This window comes from Fringilla coelebs (genome assembly GCF_963513975.1).
Source record: "Fringilla coelebs genome assembly, chromosome: 19".
NCBI classification, from domain to species: Eukaryota; Metazoa; Chordata; class Aves; order Passeriformes; family Fringillidae; genus Fringilla; species Fringilla coelebs.
In genome coordinates, this window is record NC_140045.1 from 13,061,734 (window position 1) to 13,079,876 (window position 18,143).

Consider the following 18,143-nt stretch of genomic DNA (forward strand, 5'->3'; position numbering starts at 1 on the left):
CTAGATCAATATCCATATTTCTTAATAAATCAGTTAGTGCCCACCAAGGCTTTCAGCTTGGCTGTGCTCACACAGAGCTGCCCCAAAGGAGGGCGCAGGGCTCTGCAGAGTGCACTGCAGTGGCATCCATGTTGGGAAAATTAACCCACAAACACCAGAGGTTTATGTGCAAAAAGGAGACAGAGGAGTCCTTTTGCTTTATTCCAACAATGGGAGAGGCCATGGAGCATACCCTTGGGGTCTCTCCAGTTTTTGGAGGACTCAGCCTCCTTTTTATCCCAATTTCCAGCCACGTTTTCCTTCTCTCACCGTTTCTGAGGTACTTGAGAGGTTCAGTCTTCCCAGAATGCCTGATACCAGAGATTCCCCTCTAATATATAACCCTCCCTTTTCATTTTTAATTCTTACGAAATTTAGGGTTTTTTCCCCATTGTTTCTTTCATCTCTCAATGTCCAATTTAATTTCTCAGCAACCCTAAAGTTTATTTGTAAAAGCAAATATCTTTTCCCATTCGTCAATCAGTGGAACCCTTCCCATGGTTTCTTTATCTCTCAGTGCTGGTTTTATCCACCACAGCTTGTTTGGAAAGACAAATCTGCCATTCCTCTCACCCAGCTCAGTCTCTTTGACCTCTTCTTCACCTGTGCAGGTGTTACATCACCCTGACCCAGTCCCTGCACCTGACCATGAGTGGGGCTCCTGCAGGCCCTGCTGGCACTGGCAAGACAGAGACCACCAAGGACCTGGGCCGAGCCCTGGGCGTCATGGTGTACGTGTTCAACTGCTCCGAGCAGATGGACTACAAGGTGCTGTGCTACCCTAATGCCTTCTGAAAAATCCCTGCAGCAGGACTTTTTCTCCTGGCAAGATGAGAAGCCTCAGCTTCTCTCTGTTTTGCTCTTCTGGAATGTGGTCTGGAGATGGTTTATCTAAACATGTATAATTAATAGCCAATCACAGCCAGCTGTGTCGAACTCTCTGAGTCAGTCACAGGTTTTTATTATTCATTCCTTTCTTGCCTTCTGATAGATCCTTTCTCTTTCTTTAGTATAGTTTTAGAATATAGTGTAATATAGTATAGTATAATATAGTATAATAAAATAATAAATAGACCTTCTGAAAACATAAATTCAAATTCTCATCTCTCACCTCATCCAAAAACCTCCCAACACCACAGTGCTGCTCCCCCCAAACTGGTGCTGCTCAGGGCCCCTGGATCCTGCAGGGTGGGAGTTATCAGCTGGGCTTGCTCTGATCCATCCCTTCTCCTCTCATCCCTGCTGCCTCCCTTCCTGCTGAGCAGCTTTTTCTCCTCCTCCTCCTTTTTGTCTCTGAGACTTGCACAAGGTTTTTGCAGAGGAAGAGCTGAACTGTGCTCTCTGCCCTGCTCCACCTTTCCCTTCTCTTCTGGAGTTAGGTTCCACATGAAATTCTTCACAAATTCTGGCCTGTTCACTTGAGGCTGTGCTGATCCATTCCCTCTCTCCAGACCCCCAGGACCCCTGTCCCAGGCATGGGGACACAGCTCTCCTGTTCCTCAGGGTCCTCTGGCCAGCACTGGTAATGGGGCTGATCCCTGTGCTCTCAGGGGCACTGGCTTTGGTGGCCTTGGACCATATTTTATCCAGCTGAGCTCCCTCATGGACGTGGGGCCATCAGTAACTCAGCCCAGGTGACCTTTGGATGGAACCAGAGTGCAGAGTTTTCTAGAGAGGGCAATTAGCAAATCAAGTGGCAAACTGTGCAGAGCTATAAATATTATAATTGAGTTGTGCCTGCTGCTCCCCTGCACTTTCTAAATACCCACAATAGACTGTAAATTGCTATAAATAAACAGGTAGGGAAATCAAATCCGCTTTTTGCTGGAGTAGATTCCGTTTGTGATTTCACTCTTGTAATCTTTTTTTTTTTTTTTTTCTTTTCAGTCTTGTGGGAATATTTACAAAGGCCTTTCCCAGACAGGAGCCTGGGGCTGTTTTGATGAATTTAACAGGATTTCAGTTGAGGTCCTTTCTGTGGTTGCTGTACAGGTAAGTGGAGAAAAGCTTGTGGATAAATACAACCCAGCCTTCCTTCCCTCCCTCCCACAGGGCCAGAACAGAAGGATTTGAGTCTTGGGGAACTTCAGTGCTGAAAATTGAGTTGCTACAATATCAAAGTTCTTCTGGTCCCCTGTGTCAGCTGTGAGTGCAGGTTTTGGGATCCCAGTGTTTGACTGAGGTGCTGAATTCTTCCTAGACCCACTTTGGGGGTTGGCATTGCAGAAATTAAGGTCTAGAGCCCAGAAGTTTCTACACTTCTGTAAATGCCTTGGTCAGAGGAATTGTTCTGAACCCCTCCATGAACTCCTCACTCTCATCTCTCTTTGTCTCATCATTGTACCTCCTCTGATGTCCCAGAGAAATCCCAGGCAGGTCCAGGTGTTTGTGTGTCCTTCCCTCTCCATTTCCCTTCCATCAGGTTCTGGCTTAAACTTGTCATTGAAAAACATCTTTCAGGATCTTAAAATAAAAGGGGAAGCTGAACAAAAGAAGCCCAGATATGACTCAGCTGCTAATGATTCCCTGGCTCCTGGCTGGAGCGTGGTGTCTGAGTGAGCAGGGCTGTCACTCCATCATCGCCTCTGCTGCTATTAGAGGGTAACCATGGTGATGGTTAATTGGCTGCCTTAGTCATGCAGCTCCTGTCGATGTGAGTCCTTACACTGAGAAACTCCCTTAATTGCTTTGCTCTAAGGTGGTAAACGGGTGAGTTTAGGGCAGAGATAAATTCCTCCCTGGTGAAGTGGTGCTAGTGAGGAGGAGAGCTGGCTGCAAGGGCTGCTCCCTTGGGAAGGGGAAGGAGGGTCTGGCTCTAAGGGACTCGGAATGGGAGGTGGGCAGTGAGGTGGCCTGACTCTGTTTGCTGTTAAGGAAAAGGTTTTTGTACAAAAAAAGTGATAAAGTGTTGGAATGGTCTGCCCGGGGAGGTGGGGCAGCCACCATCCCTGGATGTGTTTATCCAAGTATTGGATGTGGCACTGGGTGCCAGGGGCTGGGTTGGGCTCGATCTGAAAGGTCTCTTCCAATCTGGTGCTCCTGGGATTTTGTGGCTCACTCCATGGGAATGGAAGGTGGGCAGTGAGGTGGTCTGGCTTTAACAGACCTCTTTGGAAAGTGGGGGATGAGAAGAACAAAGCTGCAATCAGACAGGTAGAAAAGACCAGCCAAGTGTCTTATGAAGCAAACTCTTGCAACTCTTTTCAGTTTGAGTGCCCAGTCTCTTCAGCCCTTTTCTGCTTTGCCACAGTTGGATTGTGGTGGGAGACACACAGGTTTACCCCAAACAGTGTAGAAAGCTTTATGTGGTCAGTACAAACCCAGACCAGAGCAGTGATAATCCCCTGTTATCATGGGCCAAGTGTAGGCAGGGCAGCAGGGCTGTCTGGGGGTTTTCACACCTGAACACCAGCAGTGACACTGCCTTGGTTCCCAGGTGAAGAGCGTGCAGGATGCCATCCGGGAGAAGAAGAAATCCTTCAATTTTCTTGGAGAAGACATTAACTTAGTCCCCTCAGTCGGGATTTTCATCACCATGAACCCTGGCTATGCAGGACGAACCGAGCTACCTGAGAATTTAAAAGCTCTCTTCAGGTGAGTAGAGGTCAGGTTTTGTGACCTGTGTGATAAAACTGGCAGAAATTGTCTTTTGGAACATCCAGGCTTCATTTTCTTGGGAAATTCACTGGCATTGTGGAGTCACAGACTGTTTCAGCCATGTGCACCAAGCCTGGACCAGGGAATGCTCAGGGAGGACAAGGGAGCTCTGTCCTGTGCCGTGGGAAAGGCAGTGTGGGCAGACTGGGAGAGTCTCCAGTGGCTCACTGGAGAGGACCTGGAAGGTAAAGCTACAAATCCACTGCTCTGCAATCCTTTCCTGCCTGTCTCCCTAGGCCCTGTGCCATGGTTGTGCCAGACTTTGAGCTGATCTGTGAGATTATGTTGGTGGCTGAGGGCTTCCTCCAGGCCCGGGCCCTGGCCAGGAAGTTCATCACGCTCTACCAACTCTGCAAGGAGCTCCTGTCCAAGCAGGTGAGCCCTCTGGTGAGCTCTGGGTCCCCAAAATCAGGGTTGTGACACTCTGCTATTTATCCCCCAAATCAGGGATGTGACACTCTGCTCTAGATCCCCAAAATCAGGGATTGACACTCTGCTATTTATCCCCAAAATCAGGGATGTGATACTGCTCTAGATCCCCCAAAATCAGGGATGTGACACTCTGCTCTGGATCCCCAAAATCAGGGATGTGACACTGCCATGCACCTCCAGGGCTGAAGCTTCACAGCTTTTAGTTACTGACTGCCCTTGTGGCAGCTGCTGGCACAAGGTAGGATTTGTGATCAGCAGAGCAATGATATTTTCAAGCTGCTCTCCTGGAGGATCTGTAGGGACAGAAGCATTTGATCAGCTGCATTAACCTCGCTAATTTTTGAATTTGAGAGATTTTCCAAAAGCCTCAAATGCCACCATGGCTGGTGCAGTATTCAGTGACCCTTTGCTTTTTCTCTTAGTTGCTATTGATTCTCCTGCCTGCAAGGGGTTCATGATCACTGTTCCTCTCTTAGTCCAACTAAATACTTCTCTTCCATGTCAAGTGTTGACCATTTAAGGTCACCTCTAGTGCAAAACCCTGGTTAATCAGATTTTAACTTGGCATTGTCTACACAGAACAAAGCTGGGGTGAGTTGAATCAGGACTCCAGATGGAAAACCTGATCTTGGCTCTGCCAGCATGAGCTGGGGTGGGTTTCTGCCTTGTCACAGAAAATTAGTGCTGTGCAGCTGGAGGCCCTGTGGGAGCTTTGGCCTCCCACACAAAGCAGCCAAGCTGTTGGGCTGTGCTCTGCAGGGTCTCAATGGAGCACAAAGAGAAGGACTTGCTTGTTGGCTTGAGAGTTCTTCTCATGCCTCTTTAGGATTCCATTCTAGCAGCATCTTCCCTGCCCTGCTTGGTGGACTGTCCCCAGGACCAAATGTCCCTGGTAACCTGCTGATGGAGAAATTTGGGTGTCTGAGGCCTCAGAATGGACTAACAAGCCTTCCATCTCTGTAGCTCCTGCAGATCTAGGGCTCTGGTAGGTCTTGCTTAACCTGCACAAAGGCCGAGTTTTTAGGGATTAGGGGAAGAATTGCTTAGGTCTCTGGAGGCCAAGTCCTACTGCTGACTTGGTGCCAGCTCTGAGCCCATGTGATGGCATGAACACTGAATTATTTGATGCTCTCTAGTGGATAGCTCACCTTGTGAAATGGAGACTCAGGCTGGTGGAGGTCTCTAGCCACCACACAAATAACAAATTTGGCTGCATTTCCATTGCTGACAGCTCTGGCAGCTGGGACTGCTGTTTTTTACCCCTGCCTGGGCATAAACTCACCCCTGTTTTTACTTCTTTCTCCCCTCACACAGGACCACTATGACTGGGGTCTGCGGGCCATCAAGTCGGTGCTGGTGGTGGCCGGCTCCCTGAAGCGCGCCGACCCCGGGCGGCCCGAGGAGCAGGTCCTGATGCGCTCCCTCCGCGACTTCAACGTCCCCAAGATCGTGACAGATGACGTGCCAGTGTTCATGGGGCTCGTTGGGGACCTGTTCCCTGCCCTGGACGTGCCTCGGAAGCGCGACCTGGATTTCGAGGCCGTGGTGAAGGAGGCTGTGCTGGAGCTGCGGCTGCAGCCTGAGGACAACTTTGTGCTCAAAGTAAGGCCAAGGGATGTTCTGCTCTCTTGTGGGGTTGTTGGGCTCCAGAGTGAGAGATGCTCCTTGTTCTCAGAAGGCTGACTTATTATTTTATGAAATTATATTTTATGAAATTAAATTGTATACTAAAACTATACTATAAGGGCTATATATAGTTTATATACCAAAATTATATTATATTATTATACCAAGAAAGAGGCTAGACAAGAATGAATAGTAAAGACCTGTGACTGATCAGAGGATCTGACACAGCTGGACTGGGGTTGGTAATTAAGTAAAAACAATTCATATGCTGGGTAAACAGTTCTCCAAATCACATTCCAAAGCAGCAAAACACGGAGAGGCTGAAGCTTCCCAGGAAAAAAAAATCCTGGCAAAGGGATTTTTCATAAAATATCATGGTGACACTGTTCTACCTGCACCATCATCAGCTCAGCTGGGTTTTCTCAACCATCCTTGCCTCTTCCAAGAGGGTTCTCTACAATCACAGAACGTCCCTTTGGCGTGTCTGTCTGAGCTCTGGGCTGTTTCCCAGGTGGTGCAGCTGGAGGAGCTGCTCAGTGTCCGGCACTCTGTGTTCGTGGTGGGGACTGCAGGCACAGGCAGATCTCAGGTGCTGAGGTCCCTGCACAAAATCTACCAGAGGATGAAGTGCTGGAGGTTTGTCTGCTTCCTCAGGATTTCGCCATCCTGGTTTGAGTGGTCAGACCAAACTGGGAGTCAAATCCCTTTGTGTGTCTGGGGCTCTTGTATAGAAATTTGTGACCCAATGGGAGCTAATTTCACAGAATGCTTTGGGTTGGAAGGGACCTTAAAGGACATCTCATCCCAACCCTAAGCCATGGACAGGGACTCTTTCCTTTGGATTTGCACATCTGAACTTCCCTTTGGCGTGTCTGTCTGAGCTCTGGGCTGTTTCCCAGGTGGTGCAGCTGGAGGAGCTGCTCAGTGTCCGGCACTCCGTGTTCGTGGTGGGGGCTGCAGGCACGGGCAAGTCTCAGGTGCTGAGGTCCCTGCACAAAACCTACCAGAGGATGAAGCGCCGGCCTGTGTGGACAGACCTCAACCCCAAAGCAGTCACCAATGATGAGCTCTTCGGCATCATTAACCCAGCAACGAGGGAGTGGAGAGATGGTAAATGTCCTTTTGTGGCTGAATTTGGAGATCAAAAGGGGATTTTAATGAAGCTCCTGATGATGGGTCTCTGTGTGCAGGTCTCACAGCCCAGGTGCTGCTCCCAGCCCTGTGAGGGTTTGCTGTTGGAAGGATGTGTAGGGTGTCACAGCTTTTTGGGAATTTATCTTTTTGCCATAAGGATAATCATCATGTTTGTTAACACCAGCACTTCCCAATTCCTAATTGAGGCAGATTGTTTTTTGGGGCTCGGCTGCTGATGGGAGAGAATTCCCTCCTGCCCTGTGCTGTGCACTGGGGCCCCCCCAGAAGTGCCATTGCCAGGTTTCTATGGCTGGACATGCCCAGCAGCCTTTGGGAGGTGTTTTTCCCCTGAATATCCCTGCCTGATCTCCAGCACACGGTGTTTGCCAGTCTGTTGATCCTGATTGCTCCTGAGGAGGATGAGATGAGCATTTAAGACCTGCTGAAAGATTACAGAGATGCAGAGTGCGAACGTTGGCTTGTGACTAATCCAGAAAGGCAGCTTTGATTCCCTGGGTGGCTGTTCTGGGAGCTGAGGGGGAGGTGAGAGAGGACAGCTCCATAAATCATCCTTGGCCAGAGGTCTCCAGGAGAGGAGCTGCCACCACCTCCCCTGCCACCACCCCTCCTGCCCCCTGCTCCGCTCCAGTGCCAGGGTTAATTTCTTTTTAATTGTGATTGGGGACCCTAAATCAAAGTGACAGAGGGAAGTGTGGGATGCAGCCAGCCCTCTGCAGAGAGCTGCACGTTGGGGATTGTGGATCAGGGGCTGTGGGTGGCACTGGACAGCAGGAGAAACGCTGGCAGGTGGCTGTCCAGTGTTCTCAATCTCTAATGTTTCAAGAGAATTTACAGGGCTCCTCTCTGATGGCTCAAGGCAGACATTTTCTGCATTAACCATTCCTGGAAATGTTGTTTCTTGGTGCCAAAAAGCAGCTAGGCCATTTTCAGCACAGCCTGACAGGAGAGGATGTGTCCCCTTATGGATCAGCTCCTCCTTTTTCCTCTTCCCGAGTTCATCCTGTCACTCATTTCACTGCCAGCAGCTGGGAAGCTTGCACATGTTAGGTGGAAAAAGGTCCCACAAGGGAATGCTAAAAGTGTTATTTGTAGAACCAAACTCTCCTTTCATATCCCAAGACCCCTCTGTGGTGTGGATGCCCGAGGTTGGGAGAGGGGCACTTCCCTCCAGCTGCTGCTGTGGTTGTGGTGCTCCCAGGCAGGAGCTGCTGCTGGCACTGGCAGGGCTGGAGAGGTTTCTAAGCTGTGTCCAGCATGAGGAATGGAGTGCAAGCAGAGCCAGGGAGGTGTTATTTATCTGTGAGCCCCTCTGCAGCTGTGTGGCCGAGCTGTTCTGCACAAGCTTTGTTTCGGTCATGCAGTGCCACCGGCGGCTCCTGACCTGCATCACGAGGGAATAGCTGGTCCTGGAGAAACAAAAAGCGTGCCTGTCACAATTCACCAGCAGAGAGGCTGCTTTTAATGCTTGCCTGATGTTCCTTCATGCAGACCAGCCTTTCCCTAGGTATTTCCTCGTGTGGAGGAGAGTGATGGTTTTTGTGGAGCTCTCATTTGCCCTGCAGTACTTCTGCTCTGTTCCCAGCTTCTCACTCTTCTTAGCATTCATTATTTACTCCCCTTGAGACTCTGTATATTCTCTGTCTCCTTGATTTTACTGACATTTTGTTCTGTCACTCAATGTCAGTCTGGGCTTGTTCTCCCCTCAGTCTCACTAAAGCCATGACCCAGTGTTCAAAGCACTTTGCTTTTCCTGATATACTTCAAGCCACAGGAAAAAAAAACCAAAATATAAGAATTTCCAGGGCATATTCAGATGGTTTTCTCTGCATTGTGTAGTTTGTGGGGTTTGTTTTCTCTGAGTATCTGCTCTTCATTTTTCCTGTGTCTTATGGTTTTCAGTGGGAATGAAACTCATGGAGGCCCACAGTCATTCTCAGGGTTAATAACTCTGATAATATTTTTTTTCTTCAAAGCAGATAGCAGTATTATTTATGCCCAAATGCAAAGAGTCATGAATGTTTAAGGGGAAAGCACAATTTTTAGGAAGATCTGAAAAAATCTGTTAGAGCAGGTGACAACTTCACTGTTCATCAACATATTCATGTCACTCTCCCAGGACTGTTTTCATCAATCATGAGAGAGCTGGCCAACATCTCACATGATGGTCCCAAGTGGATGGTACTAGATGGAGATATTGATCCAATGTGGATTGAATCTCTGAACACTGTGATGGATGATAATAAGGTAATGGATGTCAGGTAAAGAAGCAGGTATTCCTTGTCGGGGATGATTCAGCCTGGGAGAAATGCAGATTGTAATAACATCTCCTGGAATAATGCAGCTGTGCTTCTTCAGACACACCAAACCATATTGCATAAAGGTAATGGTGCATGAGGGAAATAACTTAGAGCTTGTTTTCATTGGAATTTCCCTTTTCTGGAGAGGCAGCGTGCATTTGAGTAATTGCAAATGTCCTGATCATAACTTCAGGCCCTTTAGAAGTAGGGCAGGTACATAATTCTGTCTTTTCCCCACCCTCAGGAAGTGCTTTGGATTCTGGGTTGTGGAAGAGAGAAGGAATGTTCTGTGCCTGTCAGAAATCATGTCCTGGCATCACAGAATGGTTTGGGCTGGAAGGGATCTTAAGGCTCAGCCCATCCCAGCCCCTACACCTTCCACTGTCCCAGGCTGCTCTAAGCCCTGTCCCTTGGACACTGCCAGGGAACCTGGGGCAGCCCCAGCTGCTCTGGGCACCCCGTGCCAGGCCCTGCCCACCCTGCCAGGGAACAATTCCTAATTCCCAATATCCCATCCATCCCTGCCCTCTGGCAGTGGGAGCCATTCCCCTATGTCCTGTCACTCCAGGCCTTTGTCCAAAGCCTCTCTCCTGTTCTCTTGGAGCCCCTTCAGGTACCACAAGGCCACAGTAAGGTGACCCCAGATCCTTCTTCAGGCTGAACACCCCCAGTTTTCTCAGCCTGAGAACTAACAGAGCTTCTCCATCCCTCTGCTCATCCTGGTGCCTCCTCTGGGCTCTCTCCAGCAGCTCCGGGTCCTTCCTGTGCTGAGCCCAGGGCTGGGGCAGCTCTGCAGGTGGGGTCTGGCCTGGATGGGGCAGAGGGGCAGGATCCCCCCTTGTCCTGCTGGGGCTGCAGCCCTTTGCTGCCGTGCCTCAAGGAGCTGAGCTGGGCTGGGCAGCCAAGCCCAGCAGTGCCACGTGCTGAACACTCTTCATTCCTGTTCCTGGCAGAGCTTCAGGCTGTCTGTCTGTCTGTCTGCACATGCAGGTGCTGACCCTGGCCAGCAACGAGAGGATCCCTCTGAACCCCACGATGAGGCTGCTGTTTGAGATCAGCCACCTGCGCACGGCCACCCCGGCCACCGTGTCCCGGGCAGGTGGGTCCTGCTGGGCCACACCTGGGGCTCTCACCAGCCTTCTGTTGGCCACTCTTAAGGGAAATACAGGCTGGATATCAGGAAAAAGGTTTTACAGAAAGGGTGATAACATTCTGGAATGTTCTGCCCAGGGAGGTGGTGGAGTCACCATCCCTGGGTGTGTTTAACAAAGCCTGGATGTGGCACTGGGTGTCGAGGTGCTGGGGCTGGGTTGGACTCAATGATCTTGAAGATCATTTCCAACCCAGTGATTCTGGGATTCTTTGAATGCTGCCAGGCTGGGAGCACAGCTGCCTGTGGTGTGCAGGGAGTGTTCCTGAAGTTCACAGGGCTGGGAGGATCCTGAGCCCAGCCCCACTCGGGGTCTGCCGTCATCTGGGGGGGTTTACTCAGAGTGTTCTTACTGCTGCTGTGGGGTCATGGCTGCAGCACTGCTGAGAGGACTCTCCTGCACAGCTCTGTGTGTGCCTGATGAGGAGAGAGCAGCCTCTATCCCAAAGAGCTTTTGGAGCAGTGAATGGGAATGGACAATGAAGGTGTTCCTTGGTGTCTGGTGCCCAGAGCAATAGCATGGCTCAGGCAACACCAGGTTCCAAGTTTGGGGCAGGGTCACAAGAGGTTTCCTGAGTTGCATCTCTTCACTGTGAATGTTTCTCCTCTGCAGTGGGGCAGGAGGAGGGGGCAGGTAATGAGGGACCAGGTGCATTTGACAGGGTTTCAGTTGTTTCAGAGAGCAGCTGGAAGTTTCTGGTGGAAAAAGGGAAAGCCTCCTCTGTGTCCTTACTCTTGTCTCTTCTCCTGCACCTCAAGGGATCCTGTACATCAACCCCTCAGACCTGGGCTGGAATGCCCCCGTGAGCAGCTGGATTGACCGGCGGGAGGTGCAGTCGGAGAGGGCCAACCTGACCATTCTGTTTGACAAGTACCTGCCCGTCTGCCTGGACACCCTGAGAGCCAGGTACTGCTGCAGGCTGCTCCTGTCCCCCTGCCAGGGCAGGTGGTGGTGGTTGTTAATTGTTGTGGTGTTGTGGGGGTCCTCAGGATGAAGTGAGAGATGAGAACTGACTCCAAGTTCTTAGAAGGCTGATTTAATATATTATAATATAAAAAGAAAGAAAATTATATAAAAAAGAAAGTTATATACTAAAACTACACTAAAGAAAGAGAAAGGAGACATCAGAAGGCTAGAAAAGAATGATAATAAAAAACCCATGACTGACTAGAGTCCTGACACAGCTGGACTGGGATTGGTCGTTAATTAAAAACAATTCACATGGAACCAATCAAAGAGCATCTGTGGCTGTCCCTGGATCCCTGGCAGTGCCCAAGGCCAGGCTGGATGGGGCTGGAGCAGCCTGGCACAGTGGAAGGTGTGTCTGCCATGGCAGGGGGTTGGAATAAATGACTTTTAAAAGTTCCCTTCCAGCCCAATCTAGCCTATGATTGTGTGATTCTCCATCCTCTGCTTGCTTCCCATACCTGCAGTTTCACTTAAAAAAAGAAAAAGAAGAAAAGTCAGTGAGCAACTGAACCTGGGCACCATCAGCCCCGACGAGGAGGTGTCAGGAGGAGTGCAAGTCTTGCCCCTTGGGACTGGGAGTTGGGAATCTTTCTGGGAGCTGCTCTCTGGGTGCCCAAACTTTAAAGCTGTTGGCAGCAAAGCCCATCAAGCATCTCCAGCTCTCTGTGCTGAGCAATTGTCAGCCCACGAAATCCCCAGGATTAGCTGCACCAGCCCCGAGCTGAGTATTTTGGTAGCTTGCTTAATTCAGAAATTGTAGAACCAACCTTTCAAATAGCTCTAATTACTTTATGGAGGACTTCAGTGCTGCTACAATATTAGTTTGGAATTCTGTAAGTGTAGCTTAAATGAATGTAAAATGGCAAGATGAAAGGTTTTATTTTATTACTCCTCTATTTGACCGCTTTTGAACTCCTGGCACTCCCAGGAAATCATCGCCTTCAGCAACTCCTCCATTTTACTTCTTTCAAGAGGATCAAAGTTTTTAAATGCCTGAAACTTCTGATTACTGTTATTATGTGAGTGTGTGCCAGTGCCAGCAGGGCCAGGCAGAGGATGGGTGTTCTCTTCTTCCTGCTGACAAGGAAAATGCTGATATTCTGGCAAAGCATTCCTGCCTTGCTTTCCTGGGCTGGGAGCAGCCCTGGTGCTTCACCCAGTTATGTTTCCCAATTATGTTTTCCTTTCCATCCCTCAGATTTAAGAAGATTATTCCCATTCCTGAGCAGAGCATGGTTCAGATGCTGTGTTACCTCCTGGAATGCCTGCTGACAGAGGACAACACACCTCCTGACTGTCCCAAGGAGCTTTATGAACTTTACTTTGTCTTTGCTGCTGTCTGGGCCTTCGGTGGCTCCATGTTCCAGGACCAGGTAAGGAGGGATGTGAAGATCAGCATCTTTCAGTAGACCTTTTATTGCCTTTGTTTTTTCCCTGCTTTTTTCGACTTTCCCAGACCTAAAGCTGTGTCAGTGCTGCTGTTTGACCTGGAAACCTGAACTGAACAATCCCTTTTGTGAAAGGCCTCATTATCCAGGTGGTAACGCTGGAGAATGGCCCAGCCCAGCGTGGTGCTCCCTTGGTGCCATCACCTCCAGGCTGTGAGAACCAGACCAGCTTTCGTGGTCCTGGTGGAGGATTTAACCCTCCATTGCCTGTGTGCCAGCTGGGGGAACCACAGCCCTGGTTCTGTCACTGCAGGGTGACTTTTAAGCCAAGCCTGGGGGGCATGGATTAATTCAGAAATAGCTCCTTGCCCAGCAGCTGCCTCAGCAGAGGAACTTCAGCCCCTCGCTCTGTCTGGGGCACGGTTGGTGGCACTTGGACATGGCATCCCCATGCCACAGCAGCCAGCCCTGGCATGGCAGGGCCTTGGCACAGCAGGAGGAGCTGGGAGCGGGCTCAGCATCCCTCTGGGAGGATTCTGGGCGTTGCTGCTCTGTAAATGTCAGCGAGGAGAGCGTGAGCGCGCGGCGTCCGAGCGAGGGGGAGCCTGATGAAAAACGATCCAATATAAAAGCTGTTTATTGCTCCCTGCTGAAGGTGCCCTTCCTGGTGACCTTTTGCTGCTGAAATGTCAGGAGAAACAGGCTGGAAGGCTTCCCACTGCTCGGTGTTTGTTGGTGGGGAGCAGGTCCCCTCTATAAAACCAGATGATAGATTTGCCATTTCCAGGCCCTCAAATTAGCAGAAATCCACACGGGGTTTTTGTTAGGGAAGCAGTTTGAGCTCCACACTCTATTCTGGCAATAGAGTGGGGCTGGGACTGCTCCACTTAAGGGCTCAGCCCCTCCCAGCACTGTGAGAAAGCTTTTAGCAGTGCTGCACATCCCTTTCTGCTGCCGGGCTGAGGAGTTGTGACAGCAGGAGGAAGGAGATTACAGTCATTCTGCCTCTCTGGGCAGCACGAGACTGCAGAATCTGGGATGCTAATAACGTGGTTTTCAAATCCTCTGGTCTTTTGATGTGTGGTGGCTTGGGGAGCTTTGCAGAGGGCACTCAGTTCAAAGCCAGGTTTCCTGAGGGAGGCTGAGCAGTCCCTGGTCCCACCTGCTCCCAAAAACCTGCGTGGTGGCTGTGGGGAGGAGAGACCTAATGGAGATGCCCCAGGAACAAACTGTGCTGCTAAAACCGGCTCAGTGATGCATGTGCTCTCTCCCAGACATCTTTCTAGCAGCACTTTCCCCCTCCTTCCCCCCTGTTTCTCCCCAGGGCTGAGGGCTGCAGTCCCTGTGCTCTGCGTGGGAAGGGTTCAGACAGTGGCTGGCCCAGTTTCACAGAGGAGACCAGAGGCAGGGAAAGGGACTAAGCACATTTTGCAAATCCTGACTCAGTGTCTAAAGCAAAAACCGTCACCCCAGCTCCCAAAAAAAAGTTCAGATGCTTGAAAATCTCCATGCATGGAGGGGAAAAGCAGGAGCTGGCTGGGCTCTGTGGCAGCAGCCCCTCTCCCATTCTTTGCTGAACTGGGGTCTGCTGTTCCTGCTTGAAAAGAACCAGAAAACAACAACTAAGTGTTGGCAGGGTGGTGTGATTTATGAGGAAGAGATTTGGTATGCATGCTCTGACTGTCCATGGCCACGGATGGAGATGGATGTGGTGTCCTTGTCTGTTGGAAGGAGTAGGCACCAAAAATCAATCAAGTGTCTGTTTAGTCACAGGCACGTATTTCTCTTTTTCAAATTGATCCATCTGTCTAATCTCAGACATACTAGGAGTGATCAACACAGAGGATGAATTATTTAGGGGAATAAATAGGAGTGATGAGGAAAAATGAAGAAAATGAAAAATTAGCCTTAATAATAGGAAAAAGGCTAAGATTGTTATGCTGTGGAATATATTTTTAAGGACTAATCCCACTCTAGTGGACTGGGATAAATAACATTCTCCATCTCTAATGAATTTCTCTGGATTTGCCTAATTTTTCCTCTCTTTATCTGGCAGCTGGTGGACTACAGAGTGGAGTTCAGCAAGTGGTGGGTGGCAGAATTCAAGACAATCAAGTTTCCTTCTCACGGCACAGTCTTTGACTTTTACGTGGATCCAGAAACAAAGAAGTTTGAGCCTTGGTCTAAACTTATTCCCCAGTTTGAATTTGATCCAGAGGTGCCACTGCAGGTAGGTGACCCTGGCAGGCTGCTGGGCTGGAGGAGTTCCTGTGTTTCAGTGACTGAACGTGGGTGTTCCAATGAAGTCTGGTGAAAGGCCAGGCACTGATGGAATTCTTTATTGGCCACAACTAAATCACCCATCTTTTTTTTTGCTGTGCTTTGGCTGTAACAGCACAACCTCCATCCATCTTCCAAACACCAGTGATGTACAGCAGGGGCAGGGAGCTGCTGTGCCCAGGGTGGTGAGACAGAGCAGGGACAAAGGCTCTGAGACACCCTGACTTGTTGTCATTCTCGTGGCTGTACACAGAGATGGTTTTATGTTTGGGCCAAGAAAAAAGTTCCTCAGGTAGTAAATTGTGGTTGGCAGTTGCACTCCTCTGTTTTTTTCAGAAGTGCCACAGTGAGCAGGTCACTTGTAAAAATCATTACTGATTTAGTAAGGTGATTTTGTGGGGGGATGCAGGTGCTGCTCCCAGGGGTGTGCTGGTGTTTGCAGGGGTCCCAGGACGAGGGAAGAGGTGAGAATCTTGACTCCATGTTTCAGAAGGCTGATTTATTATTTTATGATACATATTATATTAAAAGAAAATGCTATATTAAAAATATAGTAAAAGAATAGAAGAAAGGATTTCATCAGAAGGCTTGAAAGGAAAGGAATGATGATAAAATCTTGTGAGTGACCAGAGAGTCCGAGATAGCTGGACTGTGGTTGGCCATTAATTAAAAACAACCACATGAGACCAATCAGAGATGCACCTGTTGCATTCCACAGCAGCAGATAATTATTGTCTGCATTTCATTTCTGAGGCCTCTCAGCTTCTCAGGAGAAAAGATCCTGATGAATGGATTTTTTTATAAAATATGTCCGTGACACAGGGGTTCCCCTGAAAAGATAGATTTGAATGGCTGGCAGCAGCACATCATTCCTTCCCTAAAAGGCTGCAAACCTTGAAGGTATCAGGGCATCAGGGGGCACTGAGGTGGGTGCTGTGCCCCCAGGCCTGCCTGGTGCCCACGGCCGAGACGGTTCGGGTGCGGTTCCTGGTGGCCAGGCTGCTGCAGCGCCGCCGCCCCGTGCTGCTGGTGGGCACTGCTGGCACGGGCAAGTCTGTGCTGCTGGGGGACACGCTCTGCTCGCTGGACACAGACCTCTTCCTGGTCAAGAAGGTGCCCTTGAACTACTACACCACCTCTGCCATGCTGCAAGGTAAGCTCTTGACCCGTGCTCGGGGGTTAGGGTTGGATATCAGGAGGAGTTTCTGTACTGAAAGGGTGGTTGGGCAGTGGAATGGGCTGCCCAGGGAGGTGGGGGAGTCACCGTCCCTGGAGGTGTTGGACAAAGCCTGGATGTGGCACTCAGTGCCGTGGTTTAGTGACAGGATGGTGTTAGGTCAAAGATTGGACTGGATAATCTCAAAGGTCTTTTCCAGCTGGGTTAATTCTGTGCCGTTCTGTGATTCTGTGTCACACCATCATTGTGTGATTCTGTGCCATTCTGTGTCACACTATCATTGTGTGATTCTGTGTCACACCATCATTGTGCCATTCTGTGCCATTCTGTGTCGCACTATCATTGTGTGATTCTGTGTCACACCATCATTGTGCCATTCTGTGCCATTCTGTGATTCTGTGTCACACCATCATTGTGCCATTCTGTGATTCTGTGTCACAGCATCATTGTGCCATTCTGTGATTCTGTGTCACACCATAATTGTGTGATTCTGTGCCTTTCTGTGCCATTCTGTGCCATTCTCTGATTCTGTGTCACACCATCGTGTGATTCTGTGTCACACCATCATTGTGCCATTCTGTGCCATTCTGTAGTTCTGTGTCACACCATCATTGTGCCATTCTGTGTCACACCATCATTGTGTGATTCTGTGCCATTCCTGGGGCATCCATTGTGGTTTGGAGCAGGATGTGCCCTGGGAAACTCAAGGACAGACCCATGGGTGAGTTACCCATGCTGTTGTGGGCACACTCACAGCCCCACAGTGAAGCTCTCTGCTCAGCAGAGCCCTGCTTTTGTGGAGATGATGTTTCCCAACCTGAGGATTTGCATTCTTACCCCCACCACTCTGGTTCAGGGCTGTGCCAAAGCCCAGGCTTCAATCTGCCGTGGCGTTCATGGCTTGTATTTGACTTGAAGTGTTTTTAACATGCTGGAATTGAAGAATGAGATGGGTTTTTTGGAGAGGATCCAAACTGTCCTCGGGGTGCAATGATGGGAACTGCATCCCAATTAGCAGTGAGGATGGTGCTAATGGCTGTGTGCAGGCCTGCTTCCTGTCCTGCCACAACCCAGCATGTCCCAAGCAGCAGCTGCCACCCCCTCCCCAGGGGCACAGAGCTTGCTGACCTGGGGGCTCAGACCCCTGAGGAATTTCTTGCCCCAGGGAAGCCCTTCAAGAAAAAAAAAATGGGTAAACCCTCCCCTTCTGGCCAGTGTCACAGCCATGGGCAGGGTGGTGGCTGCAACCTCCCTTTTTCCTTTTCCTCCTGGAGTGGGGAGGGGGCTCTGCTGGGGACCCTGGTGTTCCCCACCTGCCCAGGTGAGTGTGTGGGGCAGGTACAGGGTGTCCCTGTTGCTCTGGGCTGAGCCCTCCCCTTCCTTCCTCTGCAGAGCCCAGCACATCTTCATCACAGGGAAGTGTGATTTATGCTGCCTGGCATCCTTCCCCACTGCTCATTTTTTAGTTAATTTGTCCCTTTTTGTGGAGTTTGTCAGTTGGCTGCTTGTTTTTCTTCCCCAGCAGGTGCCTCTTTAGATTTGTAAAATGGGAATCCAAAGCAGTTTGGGATTCTAGTTTTTATTTACTTTGCAAAGAGCCAACCTGAAAGCCAGGAATTTTTAAGTTGAGGAGCCTGTTGGGACAGAGATTTTTTTAATGCACAAGGATGTGGTTCAAACAGTCCTTGTGGACCTGGAGCTTACAGATTTTCATGTGCATGGGGGTTAAAAGGAGCCAGATTCTCTCTGTGCCCAAACCTGGGCACGGTTTGGGGATTTTCTTTGGTGTATTTTGACCAACTCCACTGCCTGTGGAGCCTGGAGCTCTGGAGTGCTGCTCCTTGCCCTCTTGGACCTCTGCTCCTCCATCAGCTCCATCCCTGCCCTCATTCCCCACCTTCCCCCTCCAGATCTGCCTGGAGAAAATGACAATAAATGTTGGGTTGTGGGGTTGGGTACTCTTTCCCCCATA

General features: G+C 49.8%; 1 protein-coding gene across 1 annotated transcript in view; it reads left to right on the forward strand.

Moving 5' to 3' along the window:
* Positions 1-18,143, forward strand: part of DNAH9 (dynein axonemal heavy chain 9) — a gene marked incomplete at its 5' end in the record, with an annotated part of 134,750 nt that overhangs the window by 27,679 nt on the left and 88,928 nt on the right. Inside the window, 12 exons of the mRNA XM_084218566.1 lie at positions 651-807; positions 1,927-2,031; positions 3,476-3,633; positions 3,933-4,071; positions 5,443-5,730; positions 6,654-6,864; positions 9,026-9,153; positions 10,197-10,305; positions 11,116-11,263; positions 12,525-12,699; positions 14,771-14,944; positions 15,940-16,147. Of these exons, the coding sequence (XP_084074692.1) occupies positions 651-807; positions 1,927-2,031; positions 3,476-3,633; positions 3,933-4,071; positions 5,443-5,730; positions 6,654-6,864; positions 9,026-9,153; positions 10,197-10,305; positions 11,116-11,263; positions 12,525-12,699; positions 14,771-14,944; positions 15,940-16,147 (2,000 nt within the window). The remainder of the gene's footprint in view (positions 1-650; positions 808-1,926; positions 2,032-3,475; positions 3,634-3,932; positions 4,072-5,442; positions 5,731-6,653; positions 6,865-9,025; positions 9,154-10,196; positions 10,306-11,115; positions 11,264-12,524; positions 12,700-14,770; positions 14,945-15,939; positions 16,148-18,143) is intronic.